A 23,682-nucleotide genomic window follows, 5' to 3' on the forward strand; every position below is an offset into this window, starting at 1 on the left:
AATGCAGACAGACTAGATGGTTTCTGAGAAAAATGATTGGAACTCTTTCTGCCGATTTGGCTTATGAATTATCAGATGATAAGTCTATCCTTACAAAGAAGACCATTTCATCATTAAAAACATCTGTTTACCCAATGAGCACCACCCACGAATTTATTCCAGAAGGAACTTTGTCAGGAAAGCCTGAAATTGGTCAGATTTTTGAGACAAGTGGCCGAGCAATTATTCAAGAAATGAGGTTTCAAGAGGACAACTCAGTGGCTGCTGTTATTGAGCATCGTGTAATTGACAATAAACTTCATGTTCAATTAAAATGTAAAGACATCATTTGTAATGAGGTGTATTCACGAAAAGATAAATAAAATACGAATAATTTTCCAAATTTATTTTCTGTTACAGTTTGTATACAGTAAACTTTTATTAAGTTGGACTGTCAAGGGGATGGAAAAAGCATATATAACTTTCTCCCACAGTAGTTAGTCAAAATTTGTCATAGTTAGCCAAAATTGTCAAACGTTCATATAATTTAATGTTACAAAATAAAAAAACAGCACACCTACCCTAAGATGTGCACGAAAACACAAGGGGACATTAGAACCAGTTCATCTTAGTGAAATCTTCTTAGTGAAATCATCTTAGTGTCTACCTTTTCTGTAAGACGCTATGTAAATCAGTTGTCTGAATTTTCATATTTTTTAATTTGTTTTCATTATACATTACTGAACGTTGTGATCAAACTTTCACTTTTTTTAATCTGAAAATAACCTGAAAGTAACTATAATATTATAACACTTATCTTTAAACATTCCTTAGATTGGATTAAAAACCTGAACATTTTGCTGGTAGTCTAAAAGTGTTGTATTATGTTGTTTCCAAGCCTTCAGTATATATACATACGTTATATAATTCCTAAAAGTTTCGGCACAACAAACTTTCTGTCAAGAAGTTGTCTAGAAATAAATTCTAAGATTAAATCAAGATTGAAAGTTATGTCACACCAAAATTTTTGGAGTAATAGTTTTTTCCATTTTGTTTTATTTCATGTTGATTTATTTACGGAAATGAAGAAATCAAAAAAGTGAACATTATTCAAGGTGAACTTTATTTACTTTAAAGTTGATAAAAACCAGAACAACTTTTACTTATGCAGTAATTATTCAATTGAATTACATTAAACTCTTTATATAATAACTGAATTTTACATGAGGCAATTTTCAACTAAATTGTCAAACTATATTTTTTTACTACAGTTTCCAGGCCCGGCAGAGCAATGTTGAAAGTGGAGGGGCTAAACTATTGAGCATTAAAGGAGGCCCAAGCATTGTTGGGGCCGGTGGGCTAAAAATTCTTTCAAACTTTTGGCCCTCTAGATTGGCTAAAACATACTTCAAATTCCGAAATATTGCGCTTGAAAACCTCTACAAAATGCAGGAGGTTTTATATAGAAATATAGAAACACTATATTTTATGTAAGATATATTTTCAAAATAAGCAATAGTAACATCGAAGCAAAATAAAGATAATGCAGAGAAAGGCTATAATGTATGATAACTACCAGTCCTCCTTTGTAAATTTTCCAAATAATCGCTTTCTGTTGTCGTCCGATTGAACAAATGCGTTGACAATTTAGATCAGGTCTAGTTTGTTAGTCCTATCATTTTGGAAATTGAGAATTGACATGGAGTTGAAACGAGCTGGAAGCATTGTTGATCTCATACAGAGCATATGTATGTATTGATCAATTAATTGATTAAAACACATGATAACCTTATAAAATAAACATCACTTCTGGGGGGCTTTAGCCCTGCAGCTCCGCCGGGCCATGTTTTCTTATTTTAGGCAAGGGTGTTAATGCGAAGAAAAAGTATGCAAATCTGGCACTGTTCCAATGTAAGGACTGAATAAGCTGCATCAGAGCAAATCAGTGCTCTGAAGCCAGATGTTTTTGGGATGAAAATATAAAAATCCCTAACCCAAATTTTGCAGGAATTTAATTTTATATAATTAGTAATTTCTTAAATTACAGTTTCATGACTATTGTTATGATTTTTAGAGAAGTACACTGGAAACCTATGTATAAAATATGATGACAAAAAAATAGTCACAGCAGAAATTCACCAGGATTTAAAGTCTATATTATAAGGTATGCACACTATGTTTTATAATAAGGATTAATAGTTCATAGTTTTATCTTTTGGCAAAGATCATTTAGTTATAGGGTGTCTACACAGCTAAAAAAATAAAATATAATAAATCTGGTCAGAATTTTTCAAATTGTCCAAATCGTTTCTCTATAAATAGCTCTTTTTATTTTGTAACACCTAAAACCCTTGCTGTCTGTATTAGCTGCTTGCAACCTTGTTGGATGTGTGTTTGCATAAAATTCTCCCGAAAACATTGGGAATTTTGAAAAACCACAAATCTATATTTTTCCGTATGTTGTTTAATGTAAGTTGAATTGGAAAGCCTTTCTTTAATGTACATCAATAAAAAGTTGTTGGCGTCAAGTGCCATTTGCCTGTTTCATTTCAGCAAACTTGTGTTTCAAGTCTGCAATATATATTTTATTTTGCAATTGCACGCTTCCATGCAGAAACAAACTTTCAATTTAGAGTTCATAAGTTCAAGTTACATCTAGTTGAAAGGAGGACTTTTTTGTTAACGTGTCAGCATTTGCTTCGGTAATTGCTGAGTGCTAACATGATTTGGAAAGTCTGAAGGTCTATATCCATATCTTAGGACTTTTTTCAGAAATATGTATTGTGTTTAACAGTAGAACCTATCTAAAATTTAAATTTTTTAGCTTAGTCCTTACCAGACAGATTTTAACTGGTAAATGATATTTGATGCTTTCAAATGAACAGAACTATGGTCGAACAAGGTATTTTAGGAGCATTTTTTTCTTTTTCTTTCTTTGATAATGCACTTTACAACATTTATCGCCTTATTCATCATTTAATATGTATTTTTATCTTTTAGCGATGAGCAGTGAAATGGATGGTTTTAAAGTTTTTGCAAAAGAAATAGTCAACAAAAGAATAATAGTTAGTAATTTTTGCGTATGGAACTTACTTGTTTATCTTAATTTATGCTGTAAAGAAAATTGTTTATTGATTTTTGAAAAGCAACCGAATTGCCAAGAGTGAGATCGAGATTTTGTTCAAAAAATTGAGTTCCTCTTCCAGGTCAAAAATTTTAATAGTTAAGCAGCTCACGCTCACCTAACTATTCAGTAAAAGAGTTTTTTTTTATCTCATTAAATACATATTTTTATAAGCAATTGGAATTCCAAAATGAGGCTTAATGATGCTTATGAAAAGTACTTTTTTAGGCTCAAACTATGTTCAGGTTATGCTTAATGACAAAAAGATTTATTGGAATATGCTTATGAAAATACACATATGATCAAGCTCAATAATGCTTATTTTAAAAAAATTATTGAACTTGAATTTTGAACATCAGTAATTTCAACGTGAATCTAACTATATACTGGTTAATTCAGACTAAAGAATAAAAAGAAAAAACTGCTTACGAAACAAAAAACATTGGTGGCCTTAGGAACCCTGAAATTTAGATTACTTTTTTTAAACAACCAATAAAACCGTGAAAATTTTGTAATAATTCGTTCGCGAAACTAATGGAATGGACTATTTATACTTGTACTTTCAATGTGTACAAAAGTCACGATATTGGCTATACGTGGTAATTGACCCTGAATGATCCTTGGTGTTTCAATAAATTTGCTAGACACTCTGTTCTAGCTTACTCTATAGTAGTGGCTTTATTGTATCACCTAACTCACCTGCTGTTCCAAATACTTTAAACAAAGTAGCTCGAAAGAAGAAACTGAACTTTTGTATTATTGATAAAAAGGTAAAGATGCCTAAAAGAGACATCCTTTCTTAGAATGGTGGTTTATATTTTGAAGTCAAATGGCAGAATACCTGGTTGACATCGGCGCTAGCACTTAAGATATGCGGCCCGGATATTGTCTGCTCATTTCTGGTAGGATTTATTTTTCGGATTGTTGATTCTTTTATCACTAAAGATAATCATGTTTTTATGTGTCATTAGGAAAGGTATGAATTTCATTACAGTTAAGTATCTATTGTATAGGTTTTTATTTCATCTTTTATCTTCTTGTCTCTTTACTGCAGTTTTTTGTTAAAAAATTTTTTAGTTATACCTGAAGTATTTTATCTTGATTACTGGATACTTCTGTTCCAATCTTGATATGTTCTTTTATTTAAGACTAACTTTGATATCAAACTTATCAGTTGGAATATTGGTATTCGGACTTCTTTTGGTGCTAATGTTTGCACTTTAGCTTTTAAGAATTAATTTTAAGAAGTCTTCTGTGAGATTTAGTCTCTGTTTTTGTTTAATATCGATTCATATTTGTTGATTTAATGTCATAAATAAGATTACAAAATTGAGTATGGTTTTTGATTTTATTATCGGACCAAAATAAAATGATTGTATGTTCTTACCATAACCTATTTAGCTAAGCAAAAAAACGTTTTAGGAACGTGCTGCTGGTCAAGACATAGGAAATATCAAATCAAATAAAACCCAAGGACAATCACATACGAATGTTATTGGTCTTTCAAATGTGGGGACAATACCTACCAAAGGGAATGTTCAGAATGACACAAGTATATCAACATTAAAAGTCAATACGACACCAAAAAGCAGAAATATACCACTGTCCAAAGCCAATCTGACACCAAAGAATAAAAATATGGAATATAACACGCATATTCTACCTAGTAAAAACAAGATTCGAAACAGCACCAATGAACTAAAATTAAATACTGGTGCTACAACAAATGGTAGCATGCAGAACGACACCAATATACATACATTAATGTCAAATGCAACGCTAACCATAAGAAATATTGCCAATGACACAAATAAACCTGCAGTGACAACAACCGATGCAAATGTAAACAACACGCATAGTTCACCATGGTTAGTTTGTATGAAGCTAGTTGAACTAAATAAAACAAATATAATACCATCAAAAGCAACATCGATGAATAGGGATATGCAGAACACCACAAATATTCCTAAAGCCTTCGCTACTCTAATTAACGGAAATATACCAAACTGCACAAGTATTTTTCCATTAAAAGCAAGTGTAACAACGAACAAAGGGCATAACACAAATTTTTCACCACTAAAACTCATTGCGACAAAAGCCAAGGGGAATGTTCTACCTACCATGATCACATCGCCTGTGAAAGGCAATACTACACCGACCAAAATAATTCAACTTAATACAAATACACCGTCGGTAAAAGACAACGTTACACCAACTAAAGGATTACAACACAACACAAATGCACCGCTGGTTAAAGACAATACTACACCAACCAAAAAATTACAACTCCACACAAATGCACCACTGGTTAAAGACAATGCTACACCAACTAAAGGATTACAACACAACACAAATGCACCACTGGTTAAAGACAATGCTACACCAACTAAAGGATTACAACACAACACAAATGCACCGCTGGTTAAAGACAACGTTACACCAACTAAAGGATTACAACACAACACAAATGCACCGCTGGTTAAAGACAATACTACACCAACCAAAAGATTACAACTCCACACAAATGCACCACTGGTTAAAGACAATGCTACACCAACTAAAGGATTACAACACAACACAAATACACCCCCGGTTAAAAAGAACGTTACACCTACCAAAAGATTGCAACACAACAAGAATGTAGAGCCAGTAAAAGACAATACTATACCGATCAAAATAAGTACACAAAATTCTCAAACTCAAAAAACTGAACATGGTGGAACTATTGACTTCCAAATTTCATCCTTACCACAGAATTCATTAATGCAGTCTACATTTCCTGCATCTTCTCTTACAGCGCTGGTAATACAAAGAAGTATGGTGTCGTCCAATCATTACTCTGAAGCGTTATATGTCTCACCAGACCATGATTATGTTTGCACTAATATACTGGGAAGCAATGCAGAATCAGGTTTCATTACCACTTGGAGCCATGGTAAAATACAAGAGTGTTTAATGAAAGCAGCTGTTTCTTCAACACTGTCCACGACTTCGCATGTAATAAAGGATTGTGTTTCTATATGTGGTGAAAGTTCTCAATTAAACACGTCTTCAATGTATAAAGAAGGACATGTAAACATTGGCTTATCAAAAAATACGGAGCTAGGTATGAAACTATCAATTTGTACTTCCACGGCTAAATCTTGCGCACAATCAATGCACTTGGGCGTTTTTAAACGGAAATTACGATCGACTGCTTCCGTGTCTTCCTCAATATCAGCACCCATCAAAAGATCTATAAATTCGCAATTCGCATCACCCATTTCTCAAAAGAATGTACCTACTTCACTTAGTCTTGTGGGTAGCAGTATAATATCAAATCCCAAGTCACGCCCAATTTTCATAGTACCAAACTCTGTTTTCGACGGCAGAGCTGTGTTAAAAGAAAAATCTCCATCAAAACTGAGTTGGAAAACGCTTTCAAAAGCTACGCAGAATATCATACTGGATAAGTTGTCTCAGTCTCTTGTTTTGCAGCAATCGGAAGCAGACACAATTAGTACGTGCTCACCAATTATAACAACAACAACACCGTTAAAAATAAGCTATAATAACGTGACACATAGTTTGGTATCGTTGCATGAAAGTATCAAATCGGTAACCATCTTTAAAAATCACCAGCTCCTATCTGAATTTGATCCCGTTTATAAAAGCAGAGCAGAGTTAAGCCCTTTGGAGAAGATGCAAATAGCACATGGAACCTTTCAGACTGAGAGCATATCAAATCAGCGTACGACGACAAGTGCGTTGGAGAGTGCGGTGGAGAGTGCGGTGGAGAGTGCAAGCAACGTTTTGTCTGCGTTGTATTGTAAATACTGCGACAAAACCTTTTCTCATAGAAGACAGTTTCAGTATCACGATAAAACGTATTGTAAACGGAATAAAGTCGAAGACAGCAAGAAAACCGTTGGTGGTCATAAAGAACTGACACCTTTTCAGGACGTGAAGTGGTCTCCACTTGATAATGAGCCGATTTTGCCACTAGCAGGTTTTGAACATTTACTGGCCAACGAGAAAGTGTACGACTCTGATAATCATATGTCATACACAGAAACGAACGAACAAGTTTCAAAATCTTGTTTTACTTTATCGGCATATAGTACAGGCGCAGCTACGCCCGCTGCTGACTGTTGTAAAATTGCTGATGTGATTGAGTCAGGCGATAGTAGACAAGACCTTGCTAAGGAAGACGTTAATCCTGTTGCCTCTATACCATATGATCTTTCAGAAAACACACCTTACGAATTGAACAAGTGTTATATCAACAATAACAGTACACCAGTTCTACAGAAACCGCGAAGTAAAAGAAAGAAAAGTCCTATCATTGATAAAGCTGTTGATATTCAAGCGATAGTGTACGGTAAACGACGGCGTAAAAAACCGACTACATTGACGGACTACGAGTTGGCTGAAAATGTAAAGGGTAGAAAATTGCTAGATGAGCCTGCTTTATCAGGGGAAAGTAAAAACACGATAAAAAAAGAGAAGAACAGCTCTGTTCCTATTGTTAAAGAAGTGAAAAAAACTCTAACGAAGAGTCACACGATGGGTAAAAACCTTAAAACAAGACTTTTGAAAATTGTGGAGACTGAAATTGAGACCAGCATAGCAGAACAAACATCACGTGACGGCAATATGATTACGTCAGAACAAGATTTCGCAAAAACAAGAATTAAAAGAAATTGTGGTAAAAGTCTAAGAAGTGAATTGGGCTGTAGCATTTCTTCTGTGCATAAACATGACTGCGTTAGTGGCCAGAAAAAACTAGCTTTAAAAACATCAATGAAGGGTCAGAAAAAATCAGAAGGGAGAAAAAGGAATTTAAAAGCCGTAGGGAGAGCCAAAAAGGGATTGAAATTAATAAGGAAAACAAAAAAATGGAAGCAAGAGAGATCATCAAATAAAACCATAAATGTTGATAGGAAAAATTTACTCTCTTCTTCTGCGGAGCCTAAAAAAAGTAAAATCTTGACATATGACGTCATACAGAGCTCAACCACAAGGCGAGGTAGGGAATACAAAAGCTTTGTTATTGATATCTGTAAAAATTTGGGAGCAAACTCGTCGACCGGTGTAATTGACAACGTTAAATGCAACCCGCCTAACATAGCGAAGAATGCCCTCGTCACTGATGTTAATTCTGTAAACTCTGATTTGCCAAACTGCATAGCACTAGAAACAAAAAAAGTTCTGATTGCTAATGGATGTGAAAATTTTAAATCAAACTCGTCGACCGGTGTAATTACCAACGTGGAATGCAACCCGCTTAACATAACGAAGGATGTTCTAGCCACGGATGTGAATCCTGTAAACTCTGATGAAATTATAAACCAGGATAACTTGCAACGCGATAATCACTCACGGGATGAAGTAATGTTTTGTGATGATAACGTCAGTGATGATCGAGACAAAACGAGTTTAAATAAAAGAAGCCAGACTCGATCCATCAACAATAAAATTGAGTCTTGTACGTCACCGTCAGAGAAAGAAAGTAGATATTGCGATTTGCCTTGGACTCGATTACTCAAGAAGGATGCCACAAATTACTGGCTGAAACAAAGGAACTTGGCTAGCGGTAACATTCAAGAATTTTCTATACCTCTGAATACACAGTACGAGTTAAGAAGAAAAGCGAATAAAGATGGAGTTAATATTCTGTGACCGTGTTATTTCCTATGAATTTCGTTTTTATGATTTATTTTTTCTTCAACTGTTATTAATCATTTGTTTTGTTTTGTTCTTTAACCATATGTTTTTCTTTTGGAAACATAATTCTAAATGATGTTTCAGACATTCGTAAATTATATTTCAAATGGAAGGCTACCTTTAATATAAATTAGACATTTCAAGCATTTAAGTTCGTAAACATAGATACGGATGTATATTTAGGATTTAAGCCAGCCTATCCACATAAAATTTAGGTAAGGAAGTTGGAATTTGAATCTTTTGACAAAAACCCTGCAATTTCGCGCAACTCAAGGACAGATGAAATATTTCTTGCCATGTTGTTTTTCTTATTATCTGTATAGTTTTTACTTTTTAACTAATTAGTCCTATCTTTATGGGGTTTTGCGGTCATTTTTAGCTAGTTATATTTGCATATTTTTAGCTAGTTGTATTTGCATATTTTTTATATACTTATATTTTTAGCTAGATATATTTGCATATTTTTAGCTAGTTTTATTTGCATATTTTTAGCTAGATATATTTGCATATTTTTAGCTAGTATTTGCATATTTTTAGCTAGATTTTCATTTCACCTATTTTTTATGTTTATATATTTACAGGTCAATTATTTTAAATAAAGACCAGATTACATAGTTTTTTAAAGAGTTTTGGAATACCGAATTTACAATGTGTTAGTTTAGGTACCGTATAGATTCTGAGGAGTATTGTCGAGTGCCGTATGTCAGTGCTATAACCTTTTTGACACTTACTATGCCGGTTCTAACGTAACACCGGAGCGTTTCACATCGGAAAAAAGTCAAAACCGGAGCCAAAATCTTTTTTTTAGTTTAACGTTCGTATTGGACTTTTTGTCACCATACGCCAAACACGACTCGGACTTGAAGTTTTTTTGTGCACAGAGAAAGTTTCATGAAAGTTACTTGCATGTAGGTATTTTCTGATGTAGATCTGGCCAAGAATGGTCGAGAGTGGTCATAAAAATAAATGTGTAATTCTAAATAGTCATTCAGGAATCTTGAATGAATAATTCTGTATGAACTTTTTCGAAGTTAACAAACGAAAATATTTTACACTTGAGTAAAGATGTTTTATAAAGTGATTATATTGAGAAAGATATTTATATATTTATATTACGGAGAAACTTTCAGTATTTATTATATATATTTGATAAGATTCTTTTTTTATTCTTTTGTAAAAAATGTGCTTATTTTGGCGCCTTTTTGCATCGCTTTTAGTATTGGTCTTCTTTAGGGCTTCTACTTCTTTTACAATCTAGACTGCTTATTCGTAGAAATGATTGTAGCGTAAAAGTACCGAAATGATCTACAGCGAATCGAATAATTTGAAATGTTCTCGCACACTGTTTATTTTTGGTTGGTTTTATTGTTGTTTTGTTAAAATTCTGTTGATGTATATTTCTGACGACATGCTTGCTTACAATACATTTTCTTACGATACACTTGCCTATTATACCGATTTCCCGCACTTTCGAAGCGTCAATGCGTTCACGTGTTTAATACCAGAACTTCCAGACTTCCTTGAAACTCTTCTTCAATTTTCTTCATTAGTTTTAAATAACGATATTTTCTGGATTTGTATTCTTTTGTTTAACTTCCTAGCATCGTTGAGATTTTAAATTAGTGTTTGAAACGCAAGTTCGGGAGCGAAAATTTGAGTTTATAATTCATTGTTTCGTGCATTTCGTGCGTGTAACTACGTCATTTTTGGTTGTTTTTTAGCCTGAAATCAGGAAGCATATTCATCAAGCTAGTTTGATTTCGCAAATTTTATTTTCAAAAAATCTGTCCTAGGGGGATTCGAACCAGCATTGCAATAGACCATTACATCTAAGCGCAATGCACCGGCAATGCACAAAAATAATGTGTGAATGTTTAATATTTAGAAAAAGTTGCTAACTTGTCAAATACAAACATTTTTTATCATTTTTTATGTATATTGCATTTATTTAAGCGCCTTTACATCTAGCCTGTTTAAACATCTTAAGTTTTTCTTGTGTTCTAAAGGTTTTTTAAGACTGGTTTGTGGTCACAGGCCAAGTAGCATACACCACTTTGGTTTTTTCAAATGTAAATTAAAGATCAGAATTGGGTGTGTCACTATTGTGAATGTATTGTACTTCAGCTTTTTAAACGAGTAATAGACTCCCTGAGAGTTTAATTAGTTTTCTAGATTTTTAGTGAAGGAGGCGCAATTGGAGGCGGGCGTTATATAGAGGCAGGGTTTTAATTATTAGAGCATCTACGTCTAGTTAAAGGTAACAAAAACGACTTTATCACTGGATTTCTTTCCTTTCACGCTTGAGAGCTCATCGGTTATTAAATATCCGAGAATCAATGAGTTCAAAATTTTACCTTCTTAACAAATCTACAAAATTTTAGCTTAATCTAAATCAACAAGTTTCTTGCGTAATTCATACGCAGGGTTTTAATTCTTTAAGTAAGGAAGGAAGGCTTAATATCAAAATATGTCTTCGAGCCCGGTTGATAGGCAAAACTTTCAAATCAGTGAAAAACATATCAGCGAATTTTGAAGCTTCTCGTTTTTCACATCTTTTCCTATCATTTAAGGCCCAAGCGACAATATAGAGATGAACAAAAGAGTACATAAAAACAACAGACACAGTTTTGGTTTTCAACCTTCTGCAGTAAACTTGATGAGAAATGTTTACCTTCATATGAAAACAAACCCAAGACGTATCACTGCCAAATATTTTGTAGTGATTGAGTGTAAGCGTGGTCACGCAGTTGCACCTTGCACGTTACCTTACACGTTACATTGCACGTTACCTTACACGTTACCTTACGCGTTCTTTGCACGTTACCTTGCACGTTACCTTACACGTTACATTGCACGTTACCTTACACGTTACCTTACGCGTTCTTTGCACGTTACCTTGCACGTTAGGTAACCAAAGAAACTGCTGCTGCGTTGTTAAAGCTTGGTTTCCATCTGGCGTAAATTCGCGTTAAACAGGTTGCTCTATAAATGGAGTTACTTTTTGGAAACGTCGATGAATAATTAGCGCACCTGTTTTAATTTCGATTAGGGCGCAGACTAAATATCAAAACTAATTTAACGCCAGATAGAAAGTAAGCTTAACCAATGGATGAACTGGAAAAAAACCCTTCGGGCTGTGGTAGTTGGGCGTTGACAAAGTTACTAGAAACAATTTGTATGTAACCATATTAAATTGGAGACTACTGATGATTTGAATTTACAACTTTAGCATAATACAATTCGCAAAAAAAAACTGGTTACTCATAAATTATTCATATCTTTTCGAATCATGCCGAAAATGAGGAAAATCAGAGCGTTGCGAGAGAAGTTCGAAACATATTTTGATAAAAAATATAACCTTGGAGGAAAGAATACAATCCAAGATATAACAGAGCGAATCTAACTTAAACTGGATGTTCTATTAACTGTAAAAATTCTTGTATTTAATCAAGTTGTTGATCAAACCAGGATGGAGTTGCGGAAATGGATCAGCGTGAAGTATTCAAAATTTTAATACAGCATTGGATATTTTGTGTGTTGTTGATAATACAAGTTTTTTCTTTGCATGTTGATAGAAGGCCAGCTTCATGTTCTGCTGACAAATTTGCTGACGGTTGTTCGGTACCGTCAGTTATTCCTGCACCTTTCAAGAAAGAGTTTACTCCTGCTTGTAACAGACACGATATCTGCTACGGATGTGTAAGTCATGTTTTAATTGCTATTTTTCTTAAAATTTAAAAATTTGCGCTCAAATTTGTAAATGTTAATGTACCCTGAAATTTTTTTGTCGTTCATTTTTAAGAAATTCAAAGCCAAAAATTTTGCGTTACTTTTAAAAGTTTCGTGTGTAAAGTTTTGCGTGTAACGTTTCGTGTGTAAAGTTTTGCGTGTTAAGTTTCGTGTAAAAAAATTCGCGTGTTAAGTTTCGCGTGTAAAGGTTTGTGTAAAAGTTTCGCGTGTAAAGTTTCGTGTGTAAAGCTGTGTGTAAAAGTTTTGTGTGTAAAGTTTCGTGTAAAATTTCGCGTGTCTAAAGTAATCTTTTTGCAAAGGCCATTTTTACTTTTCTGCCCAACTACGTACCAGGGCCTGCTTTGTGCTTTTTTATATGGGCTTAAAAGAACCATACGACAAGTCTGTTTCACCGTCATTATTGCTTATTTGTTTTACTTGTATGAGTTTTGTTCTCTCACTTTTAGGGTTATCATTATAATTGGTCACGTGCACAGTGCGATGAAGCTTTCTATAAAAACATGAAACTAATCTGCGAACATTTAAGAACAAGACGATCGGTGCTAGATTATTTCCTAAATCTGTGGAACACGATTAACAAAATAGGTAGCACAAAGAGTCAGTGTTTAACATCAGCTAAAATATATTACGAAGGTGTTCATTTGTTTGCTGACTCTCATTTTGATCGAAAAGAACATGATTATTGTCTGTCCACATGCGCAGACAAACACGGTAATCCAAAGTTTAATGTAACAGTGTAATATTAACACGAAATCAATTGAAATTAAATATATTAAAGTGTAAAAATTTTATCCGACTGTGCACAACAGTCCTCGAAGATGTTCAAGCCGCTATACCAAACAGTTGAATTTCAAATAGGCATACAAAAGGCTTTGCAGAAGAGGATAGGTGATTTAATTGCTTCAGAAAGTCAATGAGATAATGAATTGGTAATAATTTTGGCCCGAAGTCTGTGCTTTGTGACGTGACGATAGCCACAAAAACAAAAAAGCAGGAATAGAGGAATTCTTGTCAATAAGTTGCGCATGAAAGTATAGTAAATGTAACCTACTGTTTAAAAAGTAGAAACAAAAAGATATTATAAAGCTACATTACAGTACCGAAAATGAAAAATGGCGTATGTCAATGGCGTATTGTTTTAGAGGTCCCACTGTTGATGTACTTAACTGCAATCCAAATCTATACCTGAAATACACAGTGTTTTTTTTACGTGTTGTTTATTCTGTTATTTATGTTAAAGAACAAATGTAAAGTTGGGTTTCCATGAAGCGAATTCGGCGGAGATATATTTTTGATTTCCACTAGAAAGAAAAAAAAAACGTAGCGAATTTAAAATACCGAAAATAAATATTAATGTGAAAAACGAAACAGTTGTTTTCAACCCTTGCCAGAAAAGCGTTTTCAAAATAAGTACTTATGGTTGCGTTTTAATTGGTTTCGCCATCAAAAACTTTTCGTCGAAGCGAATTTTTCGAAATAAAATTAAAGCATTTCGCCGCCGAATTCACCTCGTGGAAATCCTGCTTAGAACATAAACACTACGTACATTGTTTAAAAGCATTGTTTTAAATACCTATAAATATAGAACCTTGTAAATAAATAAATATCTAATATACATTTTATATACTTAAAATAAATTTTAGCTTACTTCTATGACAAATAGAACAAGATTTGACACTATGTTGTGATTTTTAGTTTTTGCCCAAATACCACATAATCAATAGATTTCCACATATTACCATGCTTTGGTTTTGAACTGGTTGAAGTGACTTTTGTTGATTAAACATGGTCCCTTCTATGGGGTTGTCAGTTTTTATGTTGAAAGTATGTTAGGAACAATGACTATGTATGACTTTTTGATGGAGTTGTTAGTACGTTTTGAAAATCGGTCTAAAAAAACAGCTGCCGTCGACAAAGTTTACCGCAGCATGTGGAGGCATGGTAATTATTGCACATACTCTTAAAAATTACTTTCCTTAATCTATCACAATGCTATTAATTTTTATTGAATTTATTTTTGAGGAGAACAAAATATAATTTTTTATATTTTTTTATTTTTCATTTTTTGAATGTTTATACAATGTTTATACAGGGACCGTCCTGTAAATATAAATATTTTTAAAAAGTTGGCATGGTATAAGGAAATGAACCTATCTTATAATACAGAAAGATTTATAAGATTGCATTTTTTTATAGCTTTTGTAGGTATAGTAGAAATTGTAATGTAAAACTTAGGCATATAAAGTTTTGGTTGGTTTGCATCATTAAACGAAAAAGTGGAAGCATATAATGTGATAAACGCATATCATTGTGTCATAAAGACATAGCAATATGGTAACTTGCAACGCGTTATATTTTTTGACTTTAAAAGCTCTTGCGTTTCATACACGAGAACAAAATGTTGGGGTTTTCGTTCGATTTAACGCGAGTGGGGGAAACTCCAGAATGTACAGTAACAACAGGGTAGGAGAGCAAATTCGGATACCGCAAAAAATGCACAAGAAAACGGAAGTGTAATATCAGCAGGGCTTGTCGTGTAGCTTTTAGCTTTTAGCTAACTGATGGTTATTTGATGTGGTAAACCTCACTAATTTCAAACGTATACCCTGTTAATTGTTTCACAATTCTAGAGTGTTTAAGCTTCATCTATAGATGACTTGCCATTGTTTACAAAGGTTACCTAGCTAGCAAGCTAAAAGACAGGTGTGTAGGAATTAATGAAATTGATAATAGGTAGCTTACGTTTAGAATCACAAGACCCAAAAGCCACTGGAATTACCCTATCTAACTTTATTCTTCTCTTTTTTAAAATGTAAGGCTATTTTAAAACTAGCTGAAGCTTTCCTCTCATGACAAAAGAAGTTTCCAGCTAAAAGTATTTATTTTGCTCAAATTTTGCAACTTTGCCAGATAAGTCCCTTGGAAATTGTAAAAATAAGCAACCAACCCAAGATGCTCACAATATTGGCTTGCAGAATATGAGTTCATGCTGCCTATTAAAAAGTTAAAAAGTTTGAAGCAGTGCAAATCAGGCAGTGACAAGTTTTCTTATAATCCCCATCAGTAAAATAAGCAAGGTCAAAATTATTACACAAGCCATAGTTTGATAGTTCTGACCTTGTTAGATAATTGATAAGAATGACTATCATTTGTAACGTGAATATATGCTCACACGGATGGCCACATGCTTACTTGAGATTGTGCATGAACCAAAATAAGTGGTATTTGAATTTAAACTTTTATTTGACTCCTTGAAAATTAGTTGAAAGAAACTTTGAATTCTCTCATATGTCTTACGTGTTTTGAACAACAACTGAATGCAAAAATATAGAAAAACCGTGAATAAATATACTTTTAAAAGTTAGATAATTACACTTTTGAGAGTTGAATAATTACGCTAGAGAGTTATTAAGTAGTGTGTGTAAAATTTTTCTTTTTTGTTTTTATATATACAATAAATGAATGATTAGAATTAAATAAGTGGGTTTTACCCTACAGACCCATAGTAGATTATTCTGTAAGACAATGATAAAAATATCTGAATCGAGGAAAAAGCAACCTTATGATTTTGGTATGCCAACTAGAAGACCATAGAACAGCATAAAAAAGTATTGTTGGGACAAAGTTTGTAAAGCTAGCATATATTAGGTGTATAGAGAAGTATAATAGAATTGCCACTTTTATGTCAGTTTATGCTCCACAGTGTGGACTCAGTGAGGAAGATATAGATAAGTTTTATGATGAGTCAATAGCAGACATAGTGGTTTGCAAGACATTTAATAAGAGGCAGAGTACAGGCTGATAATATATAAGTCAGGTGGTGGTGTCAGATGCTTATAGATTACTTCCTGGTTAAAAATTCAGACTAGAAGGAGGGGTAAGAGAGTGTTTCCCAGCATAGGTTGCTGGTTTGTGATATTATCTTTAAGAGTGTTAAAGAAGCCAAGCAAAAGTACATGCCCTGTCATTAAGTCTGGAAACTGAAGGAAGAGATGTAGCAAGAAAATATGTGCAAAAGTTCAGCAATTGGCCTACAATGGTCAATGTGATAGTGAAAATGTTGAAAGTACTTAGACTAATTCGAAGAATTTTCAAAGAATCATTCATCAGTGTTAAGGTAAAAGCAGAAGCAAAAAAAATCAGATTTGCAGATTTGTTAAGAAGGGAAGACCAGTGCAATGAGGTGTTCAAGAAATGAAGAAGAATATATAATCAAAATGTTGTAGGTGAGAAGTATATTACGTAATGATGAAGGTGTTTTGGACAGCTTGGAAAAGTTATTATCAGAGTTTACTTAACACTGAATTTGATTGGGAAGAGGATAATTTGCCTAATGATGATGTTGTAGAAAGGCCAGCTATACAGATCAAGACGGAGTGGCTAGTGGAGGCTATTAGGACAATGAAGATTGGCAAGGCTGCAGGAGAAAATTATGTGTGGATAAGTGGTTAGTTAAGATGGTATAATCTATGATCTATGTACAGCAATGTTAGAAGTCGTTTCAGGATTAACAGTTCACTTATTGATGAATTTAGTGTAATTGTTGATGTATACATCAGGGCTTTGTACTTAGTCCTTTGTTCTTTGTTTTAGTCTTAGAAGCGCTGTCGATGGAGTTTAAAACAGGTTGTCCATGGAAGTTATTGTATACAAATGATTTCGTTTTCATAGCAGAGTCAATGGAAGAATTTAGTTGAAAAGTTTGAGAAGAAGAAGAAGAAAGGACTATAACGGTTAGAATAAATGCAGCAAGCCTAAAGTCACAATAAGTAGTGTTGAAGCTAAGTATGACCTTAGTTGGAAAGTTGCCTTGTGAAGTTTGCAGGAAAGGGGTTGATACTAACTCAATTTTTGGTCAGACTTTTAAGCATTGGGTACAAGAGGTACACTTGTATTGGAGAAAGGTTAATGATAAATATTGCCAGCTTTAATGATGTACAGTAGTGGCTCATTAGAGAAAGCTGAAAACTTCTGTTATTTGGTGATATATGTTGGGTAGTTAAAGGAGGTGTTGGAAGAAGTGTTTACTTGTAGAATAGGTTCGGCTTGGAAAAGTTTGAAGAGTTACTTTCTTTTTTAAATAGCAAAGTCTTGTCAATTGAGGTAAAATGTAGGTGTAGTTATGTTGTTACGGTAGTGAAACAAGAACATTGAAGCAAAAAGATCTTGACCATTAAGAAAGGGAGAATGGTTAGGTGGCTGTGTAACTTTTTTGTTCACTTTAACTAAGAAGCAAGCTAGGTATCCTTAGCATAAAAAATGTTATCCAGCTTGGGTTAACCCAGGGCTATGGTTACATTTACTCGCCCATATATAAACACTGCAAAGGGGAATCAAATCCTGGTGCGTGAATTATAACCACTAAGCCTCAATGTCACATTGGAAGTTAAAGCTAACACAGTGCAATACTATGAGGGTTAAATAAAAATTAAATTTCTAGGTTGCATACAATCTTTTTTGGTTATTATATAACCTTTCTCTTTAATTATGTAATTATTTCTGTACAATTTTACAGGCATGTAGCACTGGAGCTGTATTTACCATAAGTATTTATGATTTTGTGTTTAAAAAAGATTTGTTGAAACTAAATATTTTAGTATTAGCTATAAAATGATGGGCGAGTGTAGTAATTGTGTAACAAAAAAGCAGTTTTAAAAGAGTTACTGCCACCTTAATTATCAATCTATAATTTCTAACTAACATTTTGTTTTTTTGTATGTAGATAAAATAATTAACTTCTAGATGGCAGGCTATCAACAACAACCTAACAGAAATATGTTATGGAATATTTTTCAGAAGTATGTTTATAAGCTAAATTGTCAAATGTTTTCTTATGAACTATCAAGAATCTACTGTAGTTGGTATTTGTTCAAATGAGAACTTACAAATAGTTCTTTTATACATAATATTTAATGGTGAAATTCAAGGCTGGCAAATTGTACTTCAAAAATATCTGCAGCCAATTGATGCCATATTTGTCAGCCTTAAAAGGTATATTTGCCCAGGAGATCTGCCAATTATCACTGTATTAAAAAATTTTTTTTAGGATTGATCGAAATAGAGACGGAGGTATTGACTCTAGTGAACTACAAGTAGCACTTCAAAATGGTTAGTATGTCACAGCACTTCTGTAAGTTGCACTTCATGTACTGTCACTTTTTAGAAGACCACATCATTTGTCCTATCCCAAAAAAGTGCCCATCATCTAATTATGTGAAAGAAAATAGGAAAAAATTGCTTAAAATTAAATAATATGGCACATGCTTTACTACTTCAAGAATAACAGTACAAGACAGTGTATCTGTTGTTTGGTTCTAATTAAAGCAGTGCTTGGGCAAATTCAAGCAGACAAAATATTCCCTCTCTGATATTCAAACAGGTAAAGGTAATCAATAGTGCTGATATCTTTTTAAATGGCAAAAGATAACATTGTTTTGCGCTCAGATAAAATTGTAAAAACAAATACAAAACTTGCTCAAGTTATCATCACTATAACGTTTTATGAAAAACACGTAGACATCAATTACTTTACACATACATATGTTTCACATTAACCGTATAATATTTTTTTATTAAGTATATTTATCGCACACACATATTTAATTTTTAGGGTTTTCATGTTTTCTTTTTGTTATCTTTACTGGGTTATTTGTTATAGGCTCCTGGTCACCTTTTAATCCCGAGACAGTACGTCTTATGGTTGGTAAGTGTTTATTTGAATTATAGCTTGGTATACATTGTTATTGTGTTAAGAAATTGATAGTGAAATCAATGCACTTTGAGAGAATTATCTATAGACAATATTTACACAGGCAGGTTGTGTGTCTCCTTGTGGGATAAAATGAAAAGTGTTTACAGAATGAAATCAGCATATTTTTATACCAGGATGAGGATAAGTGATCTCATTCCTATATGATAACGTGAAGTGAATGTTACGAATTATAATATCGTTTTTTTAAAAAGAAATAATTTGTCACAGTAAACAAGCATTTAGCATTTATCCAATAGCTAATGACATTAAAGTCAAAAATCAATTCCTGTAGAAAAACGCCATATTGCTAAATACTATGTGTTATTGATAAAATTTATTTTAATAAAAACAAGACGTATGATATACGCAAACAACCTCGCGAATAAAGTTTACAAAAAGCTGTCTATCAAATTGTGATTTTTGTTACGAAGTTAGGCACGACATATTTTACTATTCAGATACGCAATAATACTACGCAGTTATATTTCAAAAATTGATTTGTGAGATCTTCTTGAACGGAAAATTCCTCGATATTTTAATTTTCGATGGGTCCGTCTTGGGTGAACCCAGGAAGAAGAAAGACCACAAACCCCACCTAAAATTTGCTAAATTCAGTAATTCAGTTAATTCTGCCTACATTCACTTTTGAAAAGTTTGGTGGAAACACCTTTACTTTACCAGTTAGTTAAATAAGGCTTTTGAACCCTTTTCTTATCTTTTTAAAAAAGAAAAAGGAAAAAAAAAAGGAAAAATAGTTACCAAGTTGAGATTCGAACACACGACAACTCCCGTGTCGGTGCTCAGAGAGGCAAAAATTTCCATTCTTGTAGGACACATTTGCGTTTTAATACAAGCTCACGAGCTTGTAATAACTTGTGACTAAACAATACTTGATTTTACACATGTTTTTTTTCTAATTTTATCCCAGGATGAAATAATAGTGTTTGCATGCAATTTTTATTAAATTCAACCTGGTATGAGATATTGTTCTTGTTTCCAACAGAGAAATGAACTCATCCAGAATGAGATTTTATCCTTGTTTTTATGATTGGGATTAACTCACCCGAGATGAGATTTGATCCTGCCTTGAAAGTGTAAAGTTGTGAGGACTAAAAACGGAAAAACTTGTCCCAGGAAGAAACTCATACCTGGACGAGATTTTACATACATTTTCTCCTCTTTGCCTATAAATTTTATTATTATATTATACTTGTGTTTTAAAGGACTGTTTGATTTTGACAACAATGGAACAATCGATTTCAATGAATTTGTCAGCTTGTGGCAATATGTGACAGATTGGACAAATACGTTTCGAAATTATGATACCAATCGAGATGGAACTATTGATCACAAAGAACTCTCTTCGGGTAATAATGCGTTGTTTTTTGACGGAAGACAGCTGATGATAACATTCATATTACGTTCTTACACACTTTCTGTCTAAATTCTTTTGTTCATAGTGTTATGTAAAGCCATATAGTTATTTTTTTTAAAAAAACAGTACAACAGAACATTTAACCAGGTCGTGTTACTTCTGTTGAAGACCAAAACCGCGAGTAAGTACTACTCTTCCCCACCCACGTTGGCTTTCTATTTTTTCACTATAGCTTATATGTAGTACCCTGAAGTTCAATGTTATAAAACCCTGCTTTATTTTATGTGTCATGCATTTGACCGGACATCTATAGTAGAATAATTTTGGAGGTTTGTTCTACTAGATGTTGCTGCAAAATCTTGTTGCACCATATAAGCTATAGTTACATATATTCCAGCTGTACTTTTCTTCTTAATTTTTATATTTCACAGTACAACTTAAAAACTGTTAAATGAAAAGCAAACTATTACAATGCATGTACAATGGAATAAAAGATATAAAGCTTTTACATTCCTGCAGGACTGTATACTATTACCTTCTTATTATCTTCTTAACTTTTATTGTTTACATGATTTTTCACCAATAATATTAATAACTACAAGTAGTTTGTTATTAAACAATTTTTTTTATAAATTTAAGTATATTGAAAAAAGGGGAAAAAAATTTAAAAAATCAATGTACCTCGAGAGAGAATAAATTTCAGTGATTGCATGATGGGGATTCTTAACCATCTCCTAGGTTCTCACCTGAGAAATCGCCAGTATTTAAAGTTTTGTTAGACAATTGAGGCTCCCTGAGAAATGTCAGACATATAGACAATCATAAGCCTAAAAGTTGAACTTTTTTGTTGTCTTTTTTATTTTGATAATTATTTTTTAATTTTAGCTATGAAGGGATTCGGTGAGTTTTCAACTTATGTTTCGTCTGTTGTTATTGTTATGAAGTTATCTTGCAGTTAAAACCATCTGTTTTATGGTGTCTGCCAGATCAAGAAAATCCTAAAAGAGTTATAAAAATTTGCTGAATTTCAGACAATTTATAGCGCAGCAGTAAGTAAACAAATCTGATTGGATCCCAATCTTCTAAAACTTATCGATTGAGCTTTGTCAACATGTCTGTGGTTTTTAAAATATATATGTTGTAGATTTGCTGTCGTTTTCAGCATCGTTCAAGAATTTTTTTTTTATTATAATTTAATTTTCAGGTTTTCGCATATCTGAGCGTTTAATTGGAGTTCTAATGCGAAGATTTGACCGCACTGGAACTGGCCATGTCCGCTTTGATGATTTTATACAACTCTGTGTTGTCGTGAGAGTAAGTGATCTGTCTTAACGTCGTCCTTTACCATAAATGTGACTTTATAGATTTTTCAGGACATAGGTTTTTGTCCTAAATGCTGCAATATTCATTTGCATTCACAATGTCTCGAGTTTTAAGAAAAACTGAAAAAAAAACAACGAACAACGCTTTTGTCTTTCCAAAAAAATTGCGAGAGTAATTTATAAGTCATTCCCAGTAATTTCGCGAAGAATTAATTTTTGCAAATTGACCTTTCCAGAAGTTTTCGCCAATATCCATAAAATTCACAAAATTCACAAAAAGTGTTTTTAAGAATAGCTTTTCAAAAAATTTCACCTTGCTTGTGAACTATGAAGAGCTGAAGACAGTGTACTGTAATTTTGCTCTTCTTTAAGGGAACACATTGTTTGCGGTAGAAATTAATGCAGATTTTAATTTTGCGAATAAAGCAAGAATTGTGCAAAATGTGGACTTGCAATTAGGACTGCGATTGAGTTTATTAAAATTGTGGGATTGAAGATTAGAAGATTTGAATGAGTTAGCTTAAAAGTCAATTTTATGCTAAATTTTGAAAAAAATTGGAAGCGAGATGAAAATATCAAAACGTGAAATTTAGTTCTGCGAATTAAAGCCAAATCCGGCAACATTAATTCCGCTTTTTTTCTTCCCCTTCGGTATGTTACATTGTTTTTGTGTTTCAGATGTTGACGAACTCATTTCAAAAGTTTGATCACACGCGAACAGGAAATATTGAAGTCACATACGAACAATTTCTTTCTATGGTCATTTCTGTTAAAGTCAGAAAATAAAAACAAAACACGTGAAAGTGAGGTCAACATGAAAAAGAGGTCAAACAGTAGATACATTTGGTGAGCTGACAACATTGAAGGAAACCATTCATCCTGAACAAGCAGACATTATTGCGCATATTTTTATATATTTTAAGAGCAGAAATTTTTGCATTTTTCGCCCCTTTTTGCAAAAGTTTTTTTCTTCAGTAGTATCAAATCAACAAAATGGAAAAGTATTTTCCGCGAACTTGCTCGAATTTTTTTTCATTTTTTTTCATTTTAAAAAAGTCACTATACGAAGACTACACGGAGAACCATACACAATAAAAACAAGTCGTAACATGAACAAATATCCATTCTTTTTATTTTTCAATAATTAGAATAATCCTAGAGGTCTCCTTTTTCTTCTCTCCGGCATTAAACATTCCCCTAATAACTATCTTATGTTTAAAAACGTTAAAGTTTCTGTCAAAATGAACTTCTTTTTTTCTTGACCCACTAGACTTTTTTTTGCAAAAGCGCGTTTTTTATCATCGCGAAAAATTCCATTCACGAAGGTATCTGCTCTTTGGCTATCTCCTCACCCCAAACGCGCTACTTCCGAAATATTCATTGGAAATTTAAGAAAATGACCATTAACAAACAGATCTACAAAGAAAGTAAAGTGGAAAATACCCAATGTGGTACGCACATATAAAACAGAGAAGGTATTTAGTAATTCTACCAAAGCTATGATTTATCTTAGTATTTCGTTTACACTTTGAATTATTATTTGTAATATTTGTATCTTCTTAATTTTAATTTCTTTTTTTGTAGATAGAAGTTGTATTTTTTAATATTGATGTTATAATTGCAAATTATTTGGTTAATCTCTTTCAATTTGATTCAAGTCAATGACTTATTATAA

The 23,682-nt window shown here is 33.0% G+C and overlaps 3 protein-coding genes across 5 annotated transcripts; all 3 read left to right on the forward strand.

Moving 5' to 3' along the window:
• Positions 1 to 514: 514 nt before the first annotated feature.
• On the forward strand, positions 515 to 10,248 carry LOC130613713 (uncharacterized). The gene is made up of 6 exons (XM_057435046.1): positions 515 to 1,094; positions 2,054 to 2,143; positions 2,804 to 2,881; positions 2,980 to 3,044; positions 3,907 to 4,005; positions 4,526 to 10,248. The coding sequence occupies exons 3-6, from the start codon at positions 2,857 to 2,859 to the stop codon at positions 8,762 to 8,764; spliced, it is 4,428 nt and encodes a 1,475-aa protein (XP_057291029.1). The 5' UTR covers positions 515 to 1,094; positions 2,054 to 2,143; positions 2,804 to 2,856; the 3' UTR covers positions 8,765 to 10,248.
• A 564-nt stretch (positions 10,249 to 10,812) lies between these two features.
• On the forward strand, positions 10,813 to 13,935 carry LOC130613716 (conodipine-P1-like). Its single transcript, XM_057435050.1, has 2 exons — positions 10,813 to 12,508; positions 13,006 to 13,935. Exons 1-2 carry the CDS (start codon positions 12,293 to 12,295, stop codon positions 13,297 to 13,299), a joined length of 510 nt encoding a protein of 169 aa, XP_057291033.1. The 5' UTR covers positions 10,813 to 12,292; the 3' UTR covers positions 13,300 to 13,935.
• A 1,262-nt stretch (positions 13,936 to 15,197) lies between these two features.
• Positions 15,198 to 23,644, forward strand: LOC130613714 (programmed cell death protein 6-like). 3 transcript variants are annotated; one of them, XM_057435048.1, is made up of 8 exons: positions 15,198 to 15,262; positions 18,302 to 18,357; positions 18,606 to 18,667; positions 19,218 to 19,262; positions 20,534 to 20,677; positions 21,571 to 21,585; positions 21,890 to 21,999; positions 22,686 to 23,644. In XM_057435048.1, the coding sequence occupies exons 2-8, from the start codon at positions 18,302 to 18,304 to the stop codon at positions 22,791 to 22,793; spliced, it is 540 nt and encodes a 179-aa protein (XP_057291031.1). In that variant the 5' UTR covers positions 15,198 to 15,262; the 3' UTR covers positions 22,794 to 23,644. The 3 variants fall into 3 exon arrangements, with proteins under 3 accessions (XP_057291031.1, XP_057291030.1, XP_057291032.1); XM_057435047.1 differs by lacking the exon at positions 15,198 to 15,262 and having other exon boundaries at positions 18,246 to 18,357; XM_057435049.1 differs by lacking the exon at positions 15,198 to 15,262 and having other exon boundaries at positions 18,327 to 18,357; positions 18,606 to 18,689.
• Positions 23,645 to 23,682: the final 38 nt, after the last annotated feature.

The sequence above is a fragment of the Hydractinia symbiolongicarpus genome, chromosome 11 (genome assembly GCF_029227915.1).
Source record: "Hydractinia symbiolongicarpus strain clone_291-10 chromosome 11, HSymV2.1, whole genome shotgun sequence".
NCBI lineage: Eukaryota > Metazoa > Cnidaria > Hydrozoa > Anthoathecata > Hydractiniidae > Hydractinia > Hydractinia symbiolongicarpus.

Coding starts and splice junctions, on each gene's coding strand:
- LOC130613713 (XM_057435046.1), top strand. CDS start 2,857: ATGAACAGAACTATGGTCGAACAAG. Junction 3,045..3,906: donor TAGTCAACAAAAGAATAATA/GTTAGTAATTTT, acceptor ATCCTTTCTTAG/AATGGTGGTTTATATTTTGA. Junction 4,006..4,525: donor ATATTGTCTGCTCATTTCTG/GTAGGATTTATT, acceptor AAAACGTTTTAG/GAACGTGCTGCTGGTCAAGA.
- LOC130613716 (XM_057435050.1), top strand. CDS start 12,293: ATGGATCAGCGTGAAGTATTCAAAATTTTAATACAGCATTGGATATTT. Junction 12,509..13,005: donor ACGATATCTGCTACGGATGT/GTAAGTCATGTT, acceptor TCTCACTTTTAG/GGTTATCATTATAATTGGTC.
- LOC130613714 (XM_057435048.1), top strand. CDS start 18,302: ATGGCAGGCTATCAACAACAACCTAACAGAAATATGTTATGGAATATT. Junction 18,358..18,605: donor TTATGGAATATTTTTCAGAA/GTATGTTTATAA, acceptor AATTTTTTTTAG/GATTGATCGAAATAGAGACG. Junction 22,000..22,685: donor AACTCTGTGTTGTCGTGAGA/GTAAGTGATCTG, acceptor TTTGTGTTTCAG/ATGTTGACGAACTCATTTCA.